The 21,065-nt window shown below is 36.3% G+C and overlaps 1 protein-coding gene across 1 annotated transcript in view; it reads left to right on the top strand.

Annotated features, from left to right (window-relative positions):
* The window catches only part of TRHDE (thyrotropin releasing hormone degrading enzyme), a 331,294-nt gene that overhangs the window by 191,764 nt on the left and 118,465 nt on the right, over positions 1-21,065 (top strand). The window contains exon 6 of the mRNA XM_074375395.1: positions 9,346-9,483. Within this exon, the coding sequence (XP_074231496.1) occupies positions 9,346-9,483 (138 nt within the window). The remainder of the gene's footprint in view (positions 1-9,345; positions 9,484-21,065) is intronic.

The following is a 21,065-nucleotide window of genomic DNA, read 5'->3' as shown; positions in this document are numbered from 1 at the left end:
ATGTGTGCAAAACATAGAGACTTCTCGTGATGGATGTGAGAAACAAGTGTGTGACTATCAGAAAAGATTAGCAAGTCTGATTTTATCGAAATGACTTACCAGCTTGTCAAAACAATTAAGCATGGAGATAGAGGAAGATTCTTACTGCCAAAGTAGAGATAAATTATTGAAAAGATGAAGAAACTATCATCTCTCTACAGAAAGGATCCTGAAGTGACATGTAGATGATTGAGTATGAGTTCATGGTAGCTAGCAACGGGCAGGAAGTAAATCTCCCCCAGTAGACAGTAGGCTTCATCAGGTTAAGGACTGTTTATTTTACCATCATTTCTCAGCATTTAACCCAAAGTATAGCATCTGTGAGGTATTCGGTAGTAAAAGTCTGGCCAAAAGTTAAAATTCTGAAATGAAGGTCAACAGATCATTTATGAAAGATTATAACAGTTTTTGTATCTACATAGGACCTCACTCATTGAATTAAAAAGGATATGGAGATTAAAAATATATAAAACTCCGTTGGTTAAGTGTTTGAAGGAAAACAGAAGGAAAAAAATGTCAAGAAATCTTAAAAAATAAAGGGAAGCTAAATGATATGAACATTTTAAGAACACACAGCATATGGTGGTTGTTCACTGTGATTTTTTTCGGGGTCTGCTAGAATCAGAATGAGCCGTGTAATTAGACAACCTGTTCATAATTATTACTGTGATTGACATTATTTGAAGCACATTCAAGATTGTTCTGTAAAACCCAGGATTATCATAATTAATGAATATGTAAATGACTAACTGATTGAAACTTCTGCCATATCAATATTGCTATATCATTAAGGTTTTTGAGTAAATATGAAGAAGGCTCAGGATTTAGTTAAATACAATGCAGTACTTTTTGTGTTTCATTTTCCCTTAGCTGTGTCACCTCTTGGATAACATGAGAGGTGACACATTCAGCCTGGATGTTAGAAACAAAACATAAGGCAGCCGAAGGAAGTAGTCATTGAAGAGATTCACAGTGTAACCCACTTTCTCTGTGTTAGTCATGTTTGAGAATACTCTCAAACAGTTCATAAAAACTTGTGCAGGGAGTTATTTGGGGTTGTGACAGGCTTATAAAGTCATCTAAATAGGCTTATAGATATAATTGCTTTTTTAGTTCCTGGGTTGACTAAGGCGTCTTAGAGCATTTGTGGCTTGGCAGTGGATGAAATGTGGTTGACAGTTAAAAGAACATATAGAACATATTTTGGTTACTTATTGTGAAGCTTGTGTGAAATCACAGAATAATGTTATGTCAGTAGAGATCTGCCTGGATTATTATGTTCATGTACCACTTTCTGCAGAAGGTTATAGGAACAAATACAGAGGTAAAATTTTAACACAGTGCTTGTTTCATTGTAGGCGTTAACGGTGATTCTTTCTAAAATTATTCTTCAATGCATACTGTATATGTGTGTTTACCTAACTTTGAATTTAATGTAAGTGCTTTAACAAGCTGCACGTAAGAATGATTATTAACGTCTTATGCGTGTGCATTTTAAACATGCGATTTTGAAATGTTATTTTTTAAGAACATGACTATATAGAGCAAAATTTATTTTCACTAGCTTGGTTTTATTTCATTTATTCTTATGATTTAGCAGTCTATCAAGTGTTAACTAATCAGCTAAACAATGATGTATTTCACAAGTACACCTAGCTAACTTTCAACTGAGTAAAGCTTGAAATGCTTTTGGACTATTTAGAATCTTAGAGAAATAGGATGAAGTAGATAAAAATGACTGACATAGTCAAATTCTTTTAATATTTTAGGAAACTTAGAATCCAAATAATTTCTAATTTTTACAAATATGGCGTTGTGTTGTGTGTTTACAAAAGATGAGCGTTGCCAAGTCACAGAGATACCATATCACATAAATTAAACCTGAGAATATTTTTCCCCAGTAGGTTTGCTTTTCTCATTTCAATTTTTGATTGTATTCCTCTCCTTTAACTTGTCATGATTTGAATAAATCATGAAGAACAAGAGAGAAGCAGCCAAAATGCGCAGTGCTAGGTATAACTATATCCCTTGTTCTAGTCCTGTGTCAGCAAGGGGTTCAGATTAGTAGTGATTCATGTGGCATTTTGTTGTACCTATGAAATCTTAAAAGTCTTTATCTCATGGTGGTATAGATTCTCAGAGACATGAAATATAAATGGCATATCTTATTTCTTCTTTTTTTTTAATAGATCAGTTGAGGTCGAATCAACAGGGTCATAGACACTGAAAGCATTTTTGCACAACTTTCTCTCTATTCTCTACTCCTATAGTGCTTTGGCTACAAACACTTTACCCATCAAATAGCATTAATGAGTTGTACATGTATCTGTCTTCCTCATCATATTGGGAGTTGCTTGGAGGCAAGAACTGTGTCCCAAATGCATTTTGTTTCCCAGTCTCGAACATACAGAGGTTTCGTACACAATCAGTAAACATGTATGGAATTAGATTGCATTGTTTACATCATTTTCTTCAGAGCATTCTTGCTGACTCCATGGATAAGAAGAGTACCTTTATCTGTATCCAAGAGGATATTGTCAACATTAAAAACTGAGACAAGACAGTACCTTAAATAAACAAATGAAAATACTGAAAAAGGAAGTATTGACATCTATTTGGTTATCTATATGTGTATCTATATACATATTTACTTCTGTATCTGTGTTTATACTTACGTCTGAATCCACATTCAATTCATACCTTTTGGAAATCCAAAGTAAATATCTTGTTTGATCACCATTGGTCATCACAAAATTGAACTAAATTTTTGAGAACTAATTGGTATACTTTGTGATCACAAAGATTAAGCCCATATTATGTGCTCCTTGTTCATGATTGGGCAGTATTGTCCTATTTTGTTTCAAGTTGCTCCAAACTCTAGTCTACTTTCTGGCATTCATAGTCATCCCTCTAAATGTAGATCTGGCGATGTCACTTAATTCTAGCTTCCTAACTTGGCGTGGAGGATTCTGGATGATTTTGTTCCTGTCTCTCTATGCCCTAATCACTAGCCACTTACCCATTATACTCCCTGCCTGGAGTCCCACAGATAGGCCACGCTGTTTCAAATTTCTATGACTTTTCCTAGATAATCCTTTCTGTCTGAAATGCCCGTTTCTGTTGTGTCCTCCTAGAAAACTCAAATCATCCTTAAAGAAGCTTTCCTTCTTCCTTCCAGGCAGAACAAACCTCAGCCTTTTCTGTGTAGTCCTGCTCTGTTCTGAACCTATGTCCATTTTTACATATAGCAGGTGCTATTTTAGTATTTGTTTTCATCTTTGTCTGTCCTTCTACAAGTATAGGATCTTTGAAGGTTGGATCCACGTCTTTCTGTCTTTTTATCTCCAGAACTAGGCAGACCATCTGGGATATAGCAGGTGCTCAGTATTATCTTACTGAAATTACACAACCACGTGTGTTTACAGGTGAGGATGCTGAGAGTCTGAAAAGACTGAGTAACTTGTTCAAAGTCCTACAGCTAGTGAGTGGCGGTTATTTTTCTTCCAGTCTAGTGTTACAGAAAAACGTGTTACAGCTCAGTGTTACAGCTTGGTGTGACAGCAACCTGGATCCGGGCGAGAGACCAAGCAGCACTCAGAGGGTTGGAGAACTCAGGTTTATTACACCAGCGAGCCCAGAGGAGTTAACATTCGAAGCTCTGGACCCTGTCTGTAGGTTTACACAGGCTTTTATAGGCTGCCAGTTTACACTTTGCAACATCATATGTAAATAAGGTATAACAAAAATTGACTAATTAGGAACAAGCTTTGTAGAAATGGACCAATCAGGAGGGAGAGAACTAACCAATTAGGAGTGAGCTTCATGCAAATGAAGTACTACAAATGGGCCAATCAGAAGTTAGGAAAATGCACCAATCAGGAGTGAAGGAAATAACCAATCAGGAGTGAGCTCAGGGAACCAGTAGAATTTTAGGGGTAAGTTTCACTTTCCTAGAAGTAAGCCATTTCAGAGGCAAAAAGTGAGATAGAGCCTGTGGGCCAAGGAACTGGATGGTGCTGGCAGGAGAGTAGTGGCCCTGCCTGGGGGTCCTGCTGGTCTTTTTATGGGGCTTCTCACCTCATTAGGACCCTTTCATTAGCCTAGAGGAAGTGTGCCTGTCTTTTCTACCAGAGCAGAGCCATTTATGTTCAGACCCACCCTTCTAGAAAACTGAGTCCTTGTGGCTGCTCTGATGTCACCCACGTCTTCCCTGAGGATTATTTTCCAGTCTTTTCATGCCTGTGAGTATCTCACCACCACTTGAATTGGCTCAGGCTTGGCTCTCATCTTCTTCATCTGGTTTGATGTATCTGACTTTTTTTTGATCTCGATTCAGATTATTTGATTTTTTTTTTCTTTCTTTTCTGATGACAAGAGACAAAAGTGTCTGCCTGGTATTACTTTTCACTAAAATGAGTCAGCTTTTCTATAGGAACTTGCCGACAGCCCTCCCTTCCAACAGTGCATCCTCTCTTCCCGCTCATCTCCGTGACTCTGAGTAGATCAGGCATATTCAGATCAGACACATTCAGGCAGAGGCCACTTTGAGACATCAAGGAATTTATTTTTTTTCTGGTGTATCTAATGCTGTGCTAAGAATTCTTAATAACTCCTCTCACATGTATTACTCAATACCAATATAGGAAATGCTAATACTGTAAGAAATAATTTTTAAAAAGGGCTGATTCTTTCTGAGACCCCATTTATGTTTCTATACAAATTGCTATTTATTGCCAAAAGCTGTTTAGCACTTGCTCTTTCTCTTCGACCTCGGCTTTGACTTTCAATTTCCTGGACCATCTTGCTTTTTAAATGTTCTCTGTTACCTTCCTTGCAACATGTCTACAACGGATCTTTATAGCTCGCCCTTCAAACCAAAATTTTTTCCACTTCTCCGTTTCTGTCAGTTGCTCTCCCCCACCTGCCCCAACACCTTTAAAGAAAATTCCATCAAGTCATTCCATGTAGTTATTTCTTTGGTGCTTCCTCTCCATCACCCACTAAGGGGACCAAGACATCAGTGTCAGTTGATTTTTCATTCAAAATATCTCTGAGATTCAACAGTCCTTCAGCAACACCTGTTGTAATGCATCATCACTATTGTACATACATCAATTCATCAGTAGCCACTTCCTGTCTCCCGTCTCGACATACATCAAGCCACCCTGTATACCGCAGATAAGTTAATTTTCCTAAGCCATTACTTTTATTATGTTATTATGCCTGCTACTGCCTATTTATTAAGACCAAAGTCTTCCACCTGATAACAGAGGATTCAAAAGCAGACTAGCTTTTTTTCATGTTTTCTCTGCTTAGATTTGCCCTTTTTAGCTGCTTCCCACATTCATCTGAGTAACCTTTCATCCTTCAACAACGCACTTTAATGTCACTTCTTCTGTGAAGCCTTTTCTGAACTAATTAATCATTTCGTCCTCTGTGTTTCATAACATCCATCTTATTATAATACAGTTAGGTGTTTATCTGTCTTTCTCTTGTACTTTCTCTTCTACTTTTGAATTCCTTAAGACTGGGGACTAGGTTTTTGCCAGCTATTTATTCCCAAAACATTATCTGGCCTTGAATAGGAAATTTAATACATATTTGTTTAATGAATGAATGAATAAAGTTATAGTGGCTTTCTCCTTTTCCACGTGAGATTCTCAACTCTGTGTCTTTACTCACTTTGTTTACTTTTCTGAAAAGCCTTTACATTATTCTTCAAAAATCTAAATGCAGTGTATTTTCAAAAACAGTTCAGGACAAAATGACGCACATATTTAATATTATTGGAACTGTTTAAATGTAGGCACGTGTGCAACACCTCCAAGAGGTGTCTGAATTAGAGTGGTAGGATTTAGCGTTCCTGTTAACAATAAACTTCTTATAAACAGATTTTAAAGTTCTCCATTTTACCTTATTGTTCTGCATTTTGAAAGTGGTAGAATGGCCTATTGTAGTGTCCTTAAACTACGGAATAGAGTAAAAACTGCTGACTGTGCACCATAAATATAATATTCCCTGCACAGGCATGTGCACACACACACACAGCAGTTACTTCAAGGATCAAATCAAATTCTGCTTCTCCCATTAAACTTTCCATAAATAATTCTGCTTGACCATGTTTTGGTCTCAAAATTCCTTAGCACTTCTAGTCTGGAAGAGAAGACTGGGTTGGGGAAGGGTGTAAAACTGTAAAACCAAGTTGGCGCTAGTACCTCCCCATATATATGTATGTAGATCAGTGGTAGAGTGTGTGCTTAGCATGCACGAGGTCCTGGGTTCGATCCCAAGTACCACCATTAAAAATACATAAGTAAATAAATAAACCTAATACCACCCTCCAAAAAAAAAAAGTGTAAATTTTTTTTTAAAAGAGAGATAAAACTGTTAATTTTGTTCACTGCAGCTATTTTGTTTGATCTTTTATCTCACATGAGCGCCAGGGTTTCTTTAGCTTTATTTTTAAACTTTTTTAGCGTCAGGTCAACAATAGGCAATGAACCAATACTTAGTATTTTCTGCTGTTATTGGTGGTGGTGATGAAGAGGGGGAGGAGGAGGTCCCCAGGCTGGGACTGATAAGTTAAGATCATTTATTTTATAGTGACACAGGTCTTTTATAAAAAATTACACCTTCTCTTCTGGAAACTCTTTGTAATTTTGTTAAATTGGGTTTGCCTCTGGCTAGAATTTTTCTTTTTACCCCTCAACTTAGGGTAAGAATATAGCTCACTCTTCTGAGCCTTGTGTCTTCTGCCAGTCTTTTCTTTCTCCCTCCCTTCCTCCCTCCCTTCCTCCCTCCCTCCCTCCCTCCCTCCCTCCCTCCCTCCCTTTCTTTCTTTCTTTCTTTCTTTCTTTCTTTCTTTCTTTCTTTCTTTCTTTCTTTCTTTCTTTCTTTCTTTCTTTCTTTCTTTCTTTCTTTCTTTCTTTCCGTTCTCCTCTCTATTTCTTTTAATGCCCTTTTTCCCTTAACTAGACAATTAGACAGTGTCCTTCTCTCAAAAAATGTAGAAGATCAGTCTCTAGCTAATGACTTAATACTGCTAAATTTAAACATGGCCTTTTGAAATTCCCCTATGACCAGGCAAAGTTTTGTTTCTATTTTTCTCCAGAAGCGTGAAGTAATATATCATGTATAACTTACATTGTCTTAAACAGGTAAGTTTTATTTTTGAAATTCATTGTCTTAGATTTTATTTTTAGAATTACATAGCCAGTTTGCTTTCTACCATTTAAAAAAATCACATCTCTAGCAAACCAAGATATGTTTACTAAATTTTAATACTGATCAATAGATATTTATTGTTGCTAAACACTAGTAGTTAGGATTCAGATAAAGTCTCACTTCAAGTTCATTTTACATTGTGATTTTTGGTTAGATGTTTGAGTGACATATGGATTGAGCAACTGCTATTTGAAAAGCGGAATATTGTTTAATCTTCAGAATGGACATCACATCTTCAGTTGGTATTTTTTATTAATGAAAATATTAAAAAATAATTATACATTTCATGATTAAAAAACAAAGGGGAATCTCATTATTTCCAGTATCAAATAGCTTTAATGTGCACTTTACAATTGAATAAGTAACAAGATTGCATACCTGTTTATAAATGTTATTTTGGAAATATATGGTTTTCTCTTATTCTCTAAACCTAGGCTATTTGAGATCTTACCTTTGCCTTTTAGTGGACTTAAAATGAGTGATGTAAACACCAGTCTTATTATTAAAAATCTTTTAAATTGCAAGGTCCAATTTCACTCTCCTTAATTCATCTTGAATTAGGAACTTGATTTGAGAAGAAATACAGTATTAGTTTAATTACTATTTGACACTTAATTCATTGTCACTTTGTACTTTTTACTGCAGCCTCTTAGGGTCTGGGAGCATCCTTCCAGGACATAGGGTGACTTTTGGTTCAGTCACTGCAACAGAGATCTCTTTGACGGAGCATAGACCGTTGATGTGAAATTCTTAGACCAAAAGTCCAAAGAAATTAGATATATATTCTACAGACTATAAAAATAAGCTACTAAAAATGAAATTTACAGTATATAGCTGGATGGCTAATTAATTAAGTTATTGATTAAACAATCTAAATTACTGAGCAAATGATGATGAACAAAAATGTTTCTTTAAAGCCAGATTTAAATTACACACATGTATATGCCTTGTCAACCGTTTCTTCTTAGTATATTTAGTCTCCATTTCCAATGTTTAAAATCCAGGATTGGCGTACTCTCAGCTTGAAATTACAGTGCACTCAGAAATAACGCGTTGCTTATCTGCTGGCCCCAAACTAGGAGGCTCCAGGAGTGAGTTCAGAATTAGTTAGAGCAATTTGAGCGTTGCAGTCTTTAATCTCTGTAATGATGCTACTCAGGTCCCAGCTGTCTAGGGGCTGTTTAGCCCTTGTCATCTCCTGCAACTTCTTTTTTCTCTCCTCCTCCCTCTGCAAAGGCAGGAGGCCAGGAGGACTGACAGCTGCCAGCATTTTTGTTAACAAAACCCTGGCTGTTTCTTTAAAGCAGGAGTCTTAAAACAAAAACAACACAGAAGTACTTTTGCTTTAGCTTATTTCTAACATAACAAGTCAGCTTTTATTAGAGCAAATACTAATGTCTGAACAATGCATAGACTAGTGGTCATGATTTTGTCTGTTTTTACTTTCTAGGAATGGGTTGTTAATTTCTATTGCTCTCCACTTTCTGAATTCACATATCACATCCACATCCACGGATATTGTAGTTTGATGTCAATAATGCCTTTTATCATTCATTGTGGTCTCTTGAAATTCTTTGAGAACATAAATGTGTGTGTGTGTGTGTGTATTAGAGAGAAAATAAGAGAGGCAGAGAGAGGAGGGAGGAATAGGGAAAGAGAGGAGTTCAATGAAACTAGAAATAACAAACAGCACTAGAAATTAGTTTTTATTCTTATATTGAACTAAACTAAAAAAAAAAAAAAAAAAAGGTTATTTGGGACTGGAATTTTAGTCCTGAACCTGCAGAATATATAAGCCAGCTTAGTCAATTCCATTTATGTGCTCACTCTTCAAATTCGGTTTGACCTTAGGGACTATCGGAGCGCATTGATTTTGTTTCCTGTGCTCAAATCAAGCACTTTCATTTTAAAGTCACTTAAGGGGCGTTTTATTTCCTGGGTTCTCTTTAGAGGTAAGTCTCGCCACGCGGGCTAATGAGCGTCATCAGTGAAGTCACACACATTCTGTTCATGTTGTCACAAACATTCTGTCATAACCGTGAATCACTTATGATGTTGCCCCATCTACTTACTGTATTGCAGGAAAAACAGAGGTTTCTGACGGATGTTCTGCACGAAGTGATGCTGCTTGACGGCTTGGCCAGTTCCCATCCAGTATCACAGGAAGTGATACGGGCAACAGATATTGACAGGGTGTTTGACTGGATCGCATATAAGAAGGTGGGAATAAATTAAGACCCGAGTGCCCATTGGATATTTCACTACCTTGGGGTAACCAAACTATTTCATACTAGATGTATTGTGTTTTTCTCTTCTCCCTCACAGATAGAAATGGAATGAGTTAGAAAACATAAAGTCACTAGGTTCAAATCATTTTATGAGTTAGGGCTTTGCTTTGTAAATCAGTAAAGTGGAGATGTGAATATTTGCCAAATAATGCAAAGAAATATTGGCAGTATTAATGAATAAACGTTTGGAGACTTGATATGAAACTGCTGTACAAATGGTATTATGTAAATGTTAGTTTTTATTATTATTAATAGGAGAGCTGACCTATATAGTGACAAATTATTTTCCACCAATGCCCCTTAAATACTTATTTTGATAGGCTGATGCAAATAGGTGTAGACAGTGATATGACATATGTATTTTATAAACATTATTTAAGGGAGATTTAGGGAATTAAGCGTGTTTCTTGGATAATAAGCATAATAAATGAAAATTTAAAGACTAGACTTTGAATGGCAAAGATTCTGGATCAATGCCTAGATGTAGAAATCAGGGCAGTTACGAATTTGTTTTTTCCTTGTTACTTGGATTAGAATTTTTCCTTATATCTCTATCCCTAGGTTGTTCTGATTTTTAACATGAGCATGTACATCTCAGCACTTAAGACTTAGGAGTCACTTAATCATTGTTAAAATAGTGTTAAAAATCGACGTTGTCTTTGGTGTAGATTGAATTGCACTTACTGGGATTTCTACATACTTTATTGACTTAATAATACTGTAAGTTTTTTTTTAAAAAGTTGCTAAGATTTTCCCTGAAAAAAACAGGGCATTCAGGTTTATGACTAGAGGTCAAATAATGATTCATCAGAATTCTTTGGTGCAGTAATTTGGATATTTGGTTTTGTCCCCAGGATATGACTGTCTCAATGATTATTGGTTAATACTGCATGCTCTAATATGTAAAAGTATAAATTGTGTTAGAAAATATCTTCTCAAGTCACTGATCATTGCATTGGCTCAAAAAGGGTATTTTTGATGTTTTATAAAGTAAGAGGAAGTATAGGACCATATTTAAAATATGTGGTATTAATATATTTTAAATATTAAATAATTGCTTAAATATAAATGTTTATATATGAGGGATTTTTGGCTAGATTTTACTGGATGCACATTCAGTTCATTCAACTGTATTGACACTTAAAATATAATGCAGAAAATAATTTATTATATTAGCCTGAGATGAGTTTGGAGACAAGTCTGTATTTACTTCCCACCTACTACTAATTCTAAAAGACTATTGGTAAATGCCAATTTTACTCCTTTATAAATAATATCAGGAAAATGTTATCTTGATTAAGCATGTTTTAGATGTACTTTTACACATATATTAACATTTTTTCCAGATTTCATATCTATGAGTAATTTTGAATTTATTCAAGAAGGTTAAGAATCAAAACAAGAGGAAAAAAGGAACGTACAATGGTTATTATTGTACCCTTTCTACATTTTGGTGCAAAGCTTTACTAGTTTACAAATGTGATACAGTAGCCAACTGTGCCGTGATGCTCAAGACCATCATCACAAAGGGCATTGGCTTCTTTGTCTCCAGCCACGTATCTTTTTTAACTTTATTGAGGAATAATTGACAAATATAATTGTATACATTTAAAGTGTACAATGTGGTGAGTGGATATATGTATGCGTTGTGGAATGATTGCCAAAATCAAGATAATTAACACATCTATCATCTCACATAGTTAACTTTTGGGGTGGTGAGAATGCCTAAGATCTACTCTCAGCAAATTTCAAGAATGCAATACTGTGTTATTAACCGTAGTCACCACGCTGTACATTAGATCATCAGAAGTGCTTCTTCCTATAACTGAAAATGTGTACCCTTTGACCTGTTTCACCCCATTTCCCTCCTCCCTTGGCCTTTGGCAGCCGTCACTCTATTCTCTGTTTCTATGAAATTGGCTTTTTTTTTTTTTTTAGATTTTACATGTAAGTGATACCGTGTAGTATCTGTATTTTACTTAGCATAATGACCTCCACGTTGATCCGTGGTGTTACAAATGGTAGGATTTCCTTCTTTTTTTTTTTTTTTTATAGCTGAATAATATTCAGTTATTTATCACATTTTCGTAGTCCATTCCTCTGTTGAGAGACATTTAGATTTTCTTTTATGTCTTTGTTATTGTGAAGACATGCTGAAAGAAACATGGGTGTGTGGACATCTCCTTGAGATACTGATTTAAATTCCTTTGGACATACAGGAAGGGATTGCTAGATCATATGGTAGTCCTGTGTTTAGTATCTTGAGGAACTTCCATATTGTCTTCAGTGGCTGTACCAATTTACATTCCCATTAACCCTGCAGAAGCGTTCTCTTTTCTTCACATCCTCCCTAGCATTTGTTGTCGCTTGCTTTTTTGATAACAGCTATCATAACAGGTATGAAGTGATAACCTCCTTGTGGCTTTGATTTGCATTTTCTTGATGATTGCTGATGTACATTTTTTTCAAATAACTTTTTTTGCCATTTGTATGTCTTCTTAGAAAAATGTCTTTTCGTGTCCTTTGCCCACTTTTAATTGGAATATTGTGGTTATTTTTTCATTGTCTTTCATCGTTAGGTAGGATATTGTTTTTAAATTTTTATAAATACTCTTTATCAGGATGAAGAGCTTGTATTCCACATTGCTGAGAGTATCCATCCAAAATGGGTACTGATTTCATCAAATACTCTTCCCCAATCTATCAAGATGATCATGTTTTTTGTTTTTGTTTTTTATTTAGTTTGTTAATATGGTGAATTATATTGATAGATTGTTGAATGCTATGCTATCTTTACATTCCTGGGACAGAGTATCATTTGGTCATAATGTATTTTTCATGCATTATTGGATTCAATTTACTTTAAAAAAGTTTAGAAATTTTGCATGTATGTTCATGAAGAATATTGTTCTATAATTTTCTGTTCTGGTAATATCTTTGTTGAGTTTTGTTACCACTATAAAGCTAACCTCATAGAATGGAATCTATTCCCTCCTTTTCCATTTTCTGGGATAATTTGTGTAGAATGTATTTTTTTGTTGTTGTTAAATATTTGATAGAATTTACCAGTACAGCAACCTGGGCCTAGAATTTCCTTCGTGGGAAGATATTTAACTAATAATTTAATTTAATTAATATATAATGAGTTTTTCTCATTGTTTATGTCTTCTTGAGTGAGCTTTCATAGTTTTGGCTCATTTTAACTGAGAAGTTTAATTTACTGGCATTGTACATGTTATATTCATACCATTCTTTAGTAATCATACAATCTCTAATAACATCACTTCTTTAATTCCAGATATTGTTCATTTTTGTCTATCCCTTTTCTCTTGGTTAGGCTAGCTAGAAGTTTATTCATTTTAGTCTCAAAAATTAGCTTTTAGTTTAATTGATTTTGCTCTGACTTTCTGTTTTTTAGATTTCCTCCCTAATCTTTATTATTTCCTTTTTCTGTATATTTTGGATTTAGCTGGTTCTTTTTTTCTACTTTCTTAAAGTGCAAGCTGAAGTCGTTAATTGGAAAACTTTTATCTGTTCTAATTCAGGCATTTATTCTATAAATTTCCTCCAAAGTATACTGCCTAGGGCATGTTTTACTTTTAGATTTTTTTAAACATTTTTATTGATTTATAATCATTTTACAATGTTGTGTCAAATTCCGATGTAGAGCACAATTTTTCAGTTATACATGAACATATATATATTCATTGTTAGTTTTAGATTTATAGAGGTTTCATCTTCATTCACTTTAAAACTACTGATTTCCCATTTTATTTATTAATTGATCTATGGATTATTCAAAGTGTGTTATGTAGTTTATAAATATTTGAAGATTTTCTAGAAAATTTTCTGTTATTCCTTTCTTATTTAATTCTATTGTGGTCAGTGGAATATAATTCTTATGACTTGCATCTTCTTAGGATTTTTGAGGCTTATTTCATGGCACAGAATTTAGTCTCTGTTGGTAAATATACCATAGGCACTTCAAAAGAATGTGTATTCCACTGTTGGCTGGAGTGTTTTATAAATGCCAATTAGCTCAAGTTGGTTGATAGAATTGTTCAAGTCTTCTGTATCCTTATTGATTTTCTGTCTGCCTGTTTATCATGCTTTCCTGATGGGCCCTCATTGTTTGGGTTCACCCACATGGTGCCAAAATCAAACTTCTAAAAATGTAGTGAAAAATAATGGCCAAGGTACCTGCTGGCATATCTGAAAAATAATCTTCAATGTGAATGTGGAAACAAAAAGATCAAAGCAATTTGGCTGTAATCTCAGGGGCTTCATTTTGATAATCTCAGGCCTTTATGTGCAGTTCATGTTTCAGTTTCAGTTGTCCAATTTGGCTTCTCTCAGGCTCTTCCTATCAGTACGGTAGTATGTGGGTAATATGCAATCATTGATTTAACTTTGTGGATGGAATGGGTAAACCATGTCGTTCTGGGATGTGTGACCAGTGATGGAGGTCATTGTACGGCCCTAAATTATATCAACTCTTAACATTTATTGAATGCTTACTCTGTGCTAGGCACTGTGTGAGGCTCTATACATTCATTAATTTCATTGTCATAATCCCCTCTTGGGGTTGTTATTTTCATGGTCCTCATTTTAAAGATTAGGACACTGAATCATGGTCAATCCAAGAATATGTTTCCCAGGAAATCAGGTTCCAGGGCCAGCGTTCTTAACCACTGTCATGTTTGATCAATAATCTTGGCTGGAGCATTCATTCCAAAATCATGTGTAAGCCCCAACTCATGTTCCAGGCACCGTGTGCCGAGTGCTTGGGAACCTAACAACCAGTAAGACACAAAGGAGAAACAGCATATAGATAAGTTAGTGCAGTAACATTTGAGTATTAACAGCAATTTTTCCATTTTACATGTAGAAAGTGAACTCAAGCCATCTTAAGCAATAAAAAGGAATTTGTTGGCTGAATAACTGGTAAGTCTGAGATGTAGTGTTATGTTGAGGAATGGTCGAATCCAGATTTTTAACAATGTCATCAGAAATCTACCTTTCATCAGCTTCTTGGCTCTTTGCCTCTGACTTAATTTCTAGATGATTCTTAGATAGGTGGCCCCAAGCAAATGTAGGCTAGTGAGTCCTCAAGCCTGTGATCCTAATGAACTCAGAGAAAGAGTGAACTGCCTCCCTCACAACAGAATCTCTACCTATTTCTCCCCAAAGCTATGATTTATTCTGATTTGGTAATAGAGCAACCCTGGCCCTCTGTCCATGGGATGGACAGTTCCTGTGGACACTGACTGGCTGGCCTGGGTCGTGAGCTCATCCTCTGGTGGGAGAGACAGGTCACATAATTGGTAGGTCCCCTGGGTTCACTTGAAGTAGGATTTCCAAAAGAAAGTGATGGCTAGGTAAAAGTAAAGGATGCCAACCTCAGAATCTTAGGAGTTATGATAGAAATATGTATAGGATGCATACAGTCTTGGGGTAAGGGGAAAGGGAGTGACCAAAGTGCAAAACAAGGATCATTCTGTAGAACTGGCCCAGAAAAGGGACACAGTGATGAATGAGTGGCACATCATGGAGTTTGACATGGTTGTAGAATAGAAAGGGTTCGGGGTAGTAGACAGGCTGGGGAGATGAGCTGGGAAGAACTTGGAAGACCTCTTAGATGAAAATAAGAAGCATGAACTTTATCCAGCAGGCCAAGAGGAACCAATGAAGAGTTTCAGTTGGAGGAGTAACATAAATAAATAGTTTTCTAGAAAAAATATTCTTGTAGGTATGGTAGAGATGGAAATAATGCAACAGATAAGGACATTTCAGAAAAGGTTGTTTTAGGAACTAGAAGATAGAAACTAGAGTTTTACCATGTAGCACTTAAAAAAAAAATTAGAGTCTGTAGTGCTTAATGAAAGCTCCTTGCCTTCTGGGCTTTTCTCCCTGAAGATCCCCATTACTAGGCTACATTAACCTCTGGCAACAGTCAACCTCTCATTGCACCAGTGCTTCACTATCTGATCATCTCTCATAATTATTCCCTTAATAATTATTCTAATTATTCTCACTTCTGTTTTTTGTTACTCTTCCCACATAGTAATTTTATTACACTTTAAATAACTTTTTATATAGAACTGTGTTGTAGGGGTAGAGAAGATTATACACGTTAGGAACCAGCAAACCAGATACTAATTTCTGTGGCTCTGCATTCAAGAACTGAGTGATTTTGATGAAATACTGAGTCATGTTCAATATGGATAGTTTCAAGGCCATTATTAAAAGAAAAAAGAAAACTCCTAAAATTACATATGTATTTTTAGAATGGGAAGAGAAAAAGTGAGAACTAGTTTTTTTAAGAGAGAGAGACAGAGAGAGAGAGAGAGTTACATCTTGTGAAATAAAATATTTCCCATTTTAAAAGTAGATTGAAAATGAGGATGCTTTTATCCGAAAAGTGCAATGGAAATAGAAAAATACTGTCCATAGATAGCAGGACTGGAGAAGATGGATTGAGATGGTCTCTTTACTCTAAAAGCACAAAGGGAAATAAGAATCAATGACCCAATGACCTGGATGTAGAAAGTGAGTGAATGCTCATTAAATTTACATATGGTGTCAAGTCGGAGAGGATTGCTCCAAGCTTGGGAGAGACGAACAGATTTCACAATGACTTAAGCAAATTTAAAGAGGCTTCTTTTAAAACAAGAACAATTTTCAGCAATTCTTATATCAAGGTTGACATACTTTAGAGACCAAATGAAATTACATAGAGTAAAAGGAAAGAATTGGCAAACAGAGAAAAACCCAAAAGGGGTCATGGTGAATACAAATGCAGAAGAAAGGGGTGGAAATTCAACTTGCATTATTCTACCAACACATTCCAGACTTAAAGTTTAAAATCCTTGTAGGGCTAAAGAGGAAAATATATACAATTTTTACCGTCTTCAGATGTGAATAGGAAAAGGCATTTTGCATCTTTCGTCCCTTCTGATACCCGGTTCCCCATCCACAGCCTCCTATCAGCCAGACCATGATTACTGCAGCGAGAAAACACATACTAACTCTATATACAGTACAGGTTACTTCTGTAGAAAAAAAAATAATAATAGGATGGTGCCTTCTTTCAAGAATGTAACCCAGTAGTAGACATAGAACATGTGAAATGAAAGCAGTAAGTGTGCTAAGAATAAGAGTAGAGCACATCTCTCATTTAACAAGCATTTGCTACGTATGACGTTATTTTGTGAAATGCTTTGCATGTCTCATCTCACTTACCCCATACAGAAAACCTGGACTGTTGGCCTTTTTAACCCATTTTACTGAAGAGAAAACTAAGACTTTAGAAGCTAAGTGATTTCCACGGGGTCAGACATCTAGCAAGTAAACAAGCAGGATTTGAAGTCAGATCTAACTCCAAATTCTAGGCTCTGGTATAGAAAACTTTTCACAGATAAATATACTTCAAGGCAAGTTATGATATGAGTCATCTCAGTGGATGGGAACGCCACATCCTCAGGCCATCTTTAATTCTCCCTTTTTCTCATCCTATTTCCCAGAAAATCTGTTGTGTCTGCTGTAAAATTGGCCCAGAATTTGCCCTCTTCTCCCCACCATTCCTGCTGCCATATTGGTCTGAATCACCACCATATTGGCACAATAGTTTCTTAAACGCTCTCTCTGCCTCTAATCCTGCAACCCCATGGTCTATTTAGAACCAAGCACTCGAAGTGATCTTTTTTTAAAAACCTAAGCCAGATAGTGCCAGTTCTTTGCTGGAAACCCTACAATGACCCCCACCAAAATGAGAATAAAAGACAAAGTATTTAGAGTGACCCATGAGGCCCTACCTGACCTCCACTCACCCTGCTATCCCCGAAGCCCCCCACAGATCCCTGACCCTTATTCTCTATCTTATCCCTCTGACTTGACCACTTCTTATCATTGTCCTCTGATTCATGGTAATCCTGCCCCACCAACCCATCTGCTTTCCTTGAAATCCAGCCAAACTCCCTCCCACACTAGGACCTTTGATGTAGGAATGATGTTATTCTGGACATCATTTTAGTTCTAACACGTTCTCCTTGAAACTTTTGTCTAAATGCCACCTTCTCAAAGAGGCTGTTGATTTAAAAAACCAGCTGCCACCCTCACTTCTTTCTTCACTCATTTTTCTTATTCTGACCCACATACTGTTTAGTTCCATCGTACTGATCACCTTCAAATGTATAAGACAGTTTATTCAGTGTTGTGTTTACTGTATGATCTGTCTTCTAAACAGAGGGATCTATGTAAGTGTCTTTCATGGTCTTCCAGTACTCAAGATGCTGCCTGCATACAGTAGGCACTCAATAAGTGTCTGCTGAGCTACATGAGAGTAAATGTTAGAAAAGCAACACAAGCAAATCATTATGGTGTTTCAGAGGGAAAGATCCCATCTGTTTATAGGAATTAGGAAAAAGATTTGGCACTTGAAACAGGATGAAACCATTTCAGATATAATTCCATATGAATTCTAGAGGGGGAAGGAAGGTTGTGTTGCCCAGTCATTCCGTTTTCTAATGGGTTCTGTCACACGTGGCCTGACCCCTCAGCCCTGGACCACCTGGGACCCCGTTCCTGTCAACTCAGCCCTTTTCCTGCGGTCTCTGCCCTCCCCTGCCTCAGGCACAATCAGCCTCCTGTTCTGCAAGTTTTTCCAGCTCTTATGCTTCTAAGCAGATCCTTCCTTCTAGCCTTTGCTTTCTCTGTTCACAGTCTGCTACTTACATGTGGTCACATGAATGTGTCTGATTACTACTTTGTCCTCTCTGACAGCTTCGTGCATCCTTTACTGGTATATGATGTATGTTGATTAGCATTTGTGGTCACTTCTGTAAAACAGTTGGACAACAGGCTTTAGGTCGGATATGCAATGGCAATAATACTAGTAGTGGGAAAAATAGTATCAATTGTTCTGTGAGAGTTTAGTATACCACTAGACATTCGCATAATTACCTCAGTAAATCTCCCATCCCTGTGAGGCAGATACCATTATCTTCAGTTTACATAGGAGTAAACAGAGACCCAAAGAGTGTAATGGTTTCTCAGGCTTGGAGGTGTCAGAGCTCAGACTCACATTGCACTGTTTCTGACTCATGTTCTTTCTGCCCTACCAGGATGCTTTCTTTAGCTAATTGCCTGTTATGCCATGGTTTCAACAGGCAGTAGGATTTGGGTTACAGTCTTCTGACATATACTAAAGTTAGGGGTTCTTCCCAAATGAAAAATTCACTGTTTTAAAATAATTTATGTACTGGCATGCAAATAAAACATAAAGGTTATAAAATCTGGGAAATATGATCATCTCATAAGGAAAATATGAACAAGCTTAGGAGACTGAGGAAAATTAAGCAAAGAACACAGAGACAGAGAGAGAGAGATTGGGCGGGGGGAGAGGCAGAGAGAGAGAGAGAGTGAGTGATTTAGAGACAGTTGGAGATACATCCTATCCGGAAAAGCTAAGGAACTTATGTCCACCCTCGAGGATAGAGGGCTCAGAGGTGACTCCATAACTGGCTGTCATATATAAATTGTTATTATAGGAAGGCTGTTCACCACTTCTCTGTCAACATTAAGGTCAGAGTTAGATAAATGACCTTAAATTATAGGAAAAAAATTTCAGTTCATCTGAGAAAGAACTTCTAAAGGTAATTAAACATTTCAATATGAACCACCAGAGATTATAAAATTTTTCATTCTTTGATAATCTTAAAATTTTTTTTTGTTTTGTTGTCTTTTGTTTAGGGGGAGGTAATTAGGTATTTATTCATTTTGAGGGAGGTACTGGGGATTGAACGCAGGACCTTCTGCATGCTAGGCACGTGCTCTACCACTGAGCTATACCCTCCCCTCCATCTTCATTCTCCGATGTTCTTTAAAAATAAAATTAAAAATCCGCTCCCGAATTAACAAAGTAAAATGTAGGACCACTCAACGAGTTCTTCCTGGATTTTGAGTACATGGTATATCATAGTCAAATAATGTGATATAAAATACATAATTTCTTAGCAGTTAATTTCTCATGCATGTTATTTATGTTTATATCATTCCATTTCTCCCTTTTTAATACATATAGAAGTGTGAATGGAAAAGAAGCCAACTGCTTGCCTCTTAGGTAAGATAAGAAAATTTAGAGACAATACCCACCCATCTCTGAATCATCTGACATTTGTAAAAAAAATTATCAAAAGAGTGTCTAAGGTAGAATTTACTTTAGTGATTCTCTTTATTGCTAATGAGTTTTGTCCTTGCCTTTGACCTTGAAATTACCATTATTCTAGGCCAGAGGTGATTTTAAGACATCATGGAAAGGAAATGCCTTTTTGCTCTGTAAAGAAAATGTACATGTTGGGAGGTGATTATATTGACATTTCTGTGATAAATGCCTTTACCACTTGCTGGTAAATTATTAATTTGTGCATTTTGCTGATGGAGGTAAGCTTTCTTTTGCACATGTGTCTGACTGATTCTTCACCATTTGAATGGCTTCCTTTTTTTTTCTTCCTTACTCAAATCTTAATACTTAAAACAACTTGCTTTTTTCTTTCAAGTCACTTGTACTTCTCCCTAGCAGTTGTTCTTTGATTTATTTGATGCAGTTGAAGGAAAACCTATGTATTTAGTGAAAATAGGTAACAGGTTACTCAGGAGTGTAAGGAATGGATTAATCCTGTTCAAAGGACTCGGATCCTCTGTGGGCTCCTCTTGTATTTCATTGATTTACTGTTATTAACTAATGGTTTAGGATGCTAGGTTTCAAGTCCTCTGTTACACGGCTCCTTTTTTACTTTGCTGAAATGCTTAAGAAGCTGCAGTGTTGGTTTTGACTTTATTCTTCTGTTCTTTTTGTGAAAGCCAGAGAGGTGATCACACAATACAAGAAGCTTAAGAGCCAAAGCTGTGTCTCAGTCTTAGCTTGCAGAACTTGTCTCTCGTGAGACTCCACTGCTGTAGCTTTCTGAAATCGTTGCACAAGGTACAGTTGTTTTTAGTGTTTTGTTTATGCAAAAAGCCTAATTCTAATGACTTTTGCAATGGTTCACTCACGCCAGACGTCATCAGTAGCCATGATTAAGAATAAAAATACCATTTCAACTTATTGAAATATACAAAAAGTAATATACAAAAAGTACTCCATTCCACACTGCAACTGTACGTGACTTTAATTCCGTTAGGCTAGGAGGCAGCCACAATCAGAAAAGAATGGGGCTTCTGTTGACAGTACAAGTGCAATTCAGTCAGGAGACCTGTGAATCTCAAATTGTTTTATACAGGATGTTCAGAGAGAAATAACAACTGAAGATAAAAACCATAAAGTATTGGGAATCAGTCATTGTATATTCCCCTAGCACACAGGGAGACTGCAATGTTTTGAACAGATTTCCTGGCAGATCGGGATTTGGTGGTAGTTAGAAAGAACACAAGTAAAGTTAGGAATAAGTTAAGATTTAAAGGATAAGCAAGAAAGGCAACTGGATTGAAGGGTTGACGTTTTGGCAAACGAGAAAC

This window comes from Camelus bactrianus, chromosome 12, assembly GCF_048773025.1.
Source record: "Camelus bactrianus isolate YW-2024 breed Bactrian camel chromosome 12, ASM4877302v1, whole genome shotgun sequence".
NCBI lineage: Eukaryota > Metazoa > Chordata > Mammalia > Artiodactyla > Camelidae > Camelus > Camelus bactrianus.
Note: the sequence above shows the minus strand (reverse complement) of the source record. Positions and strands in the feature narration are given on the sequence as shown.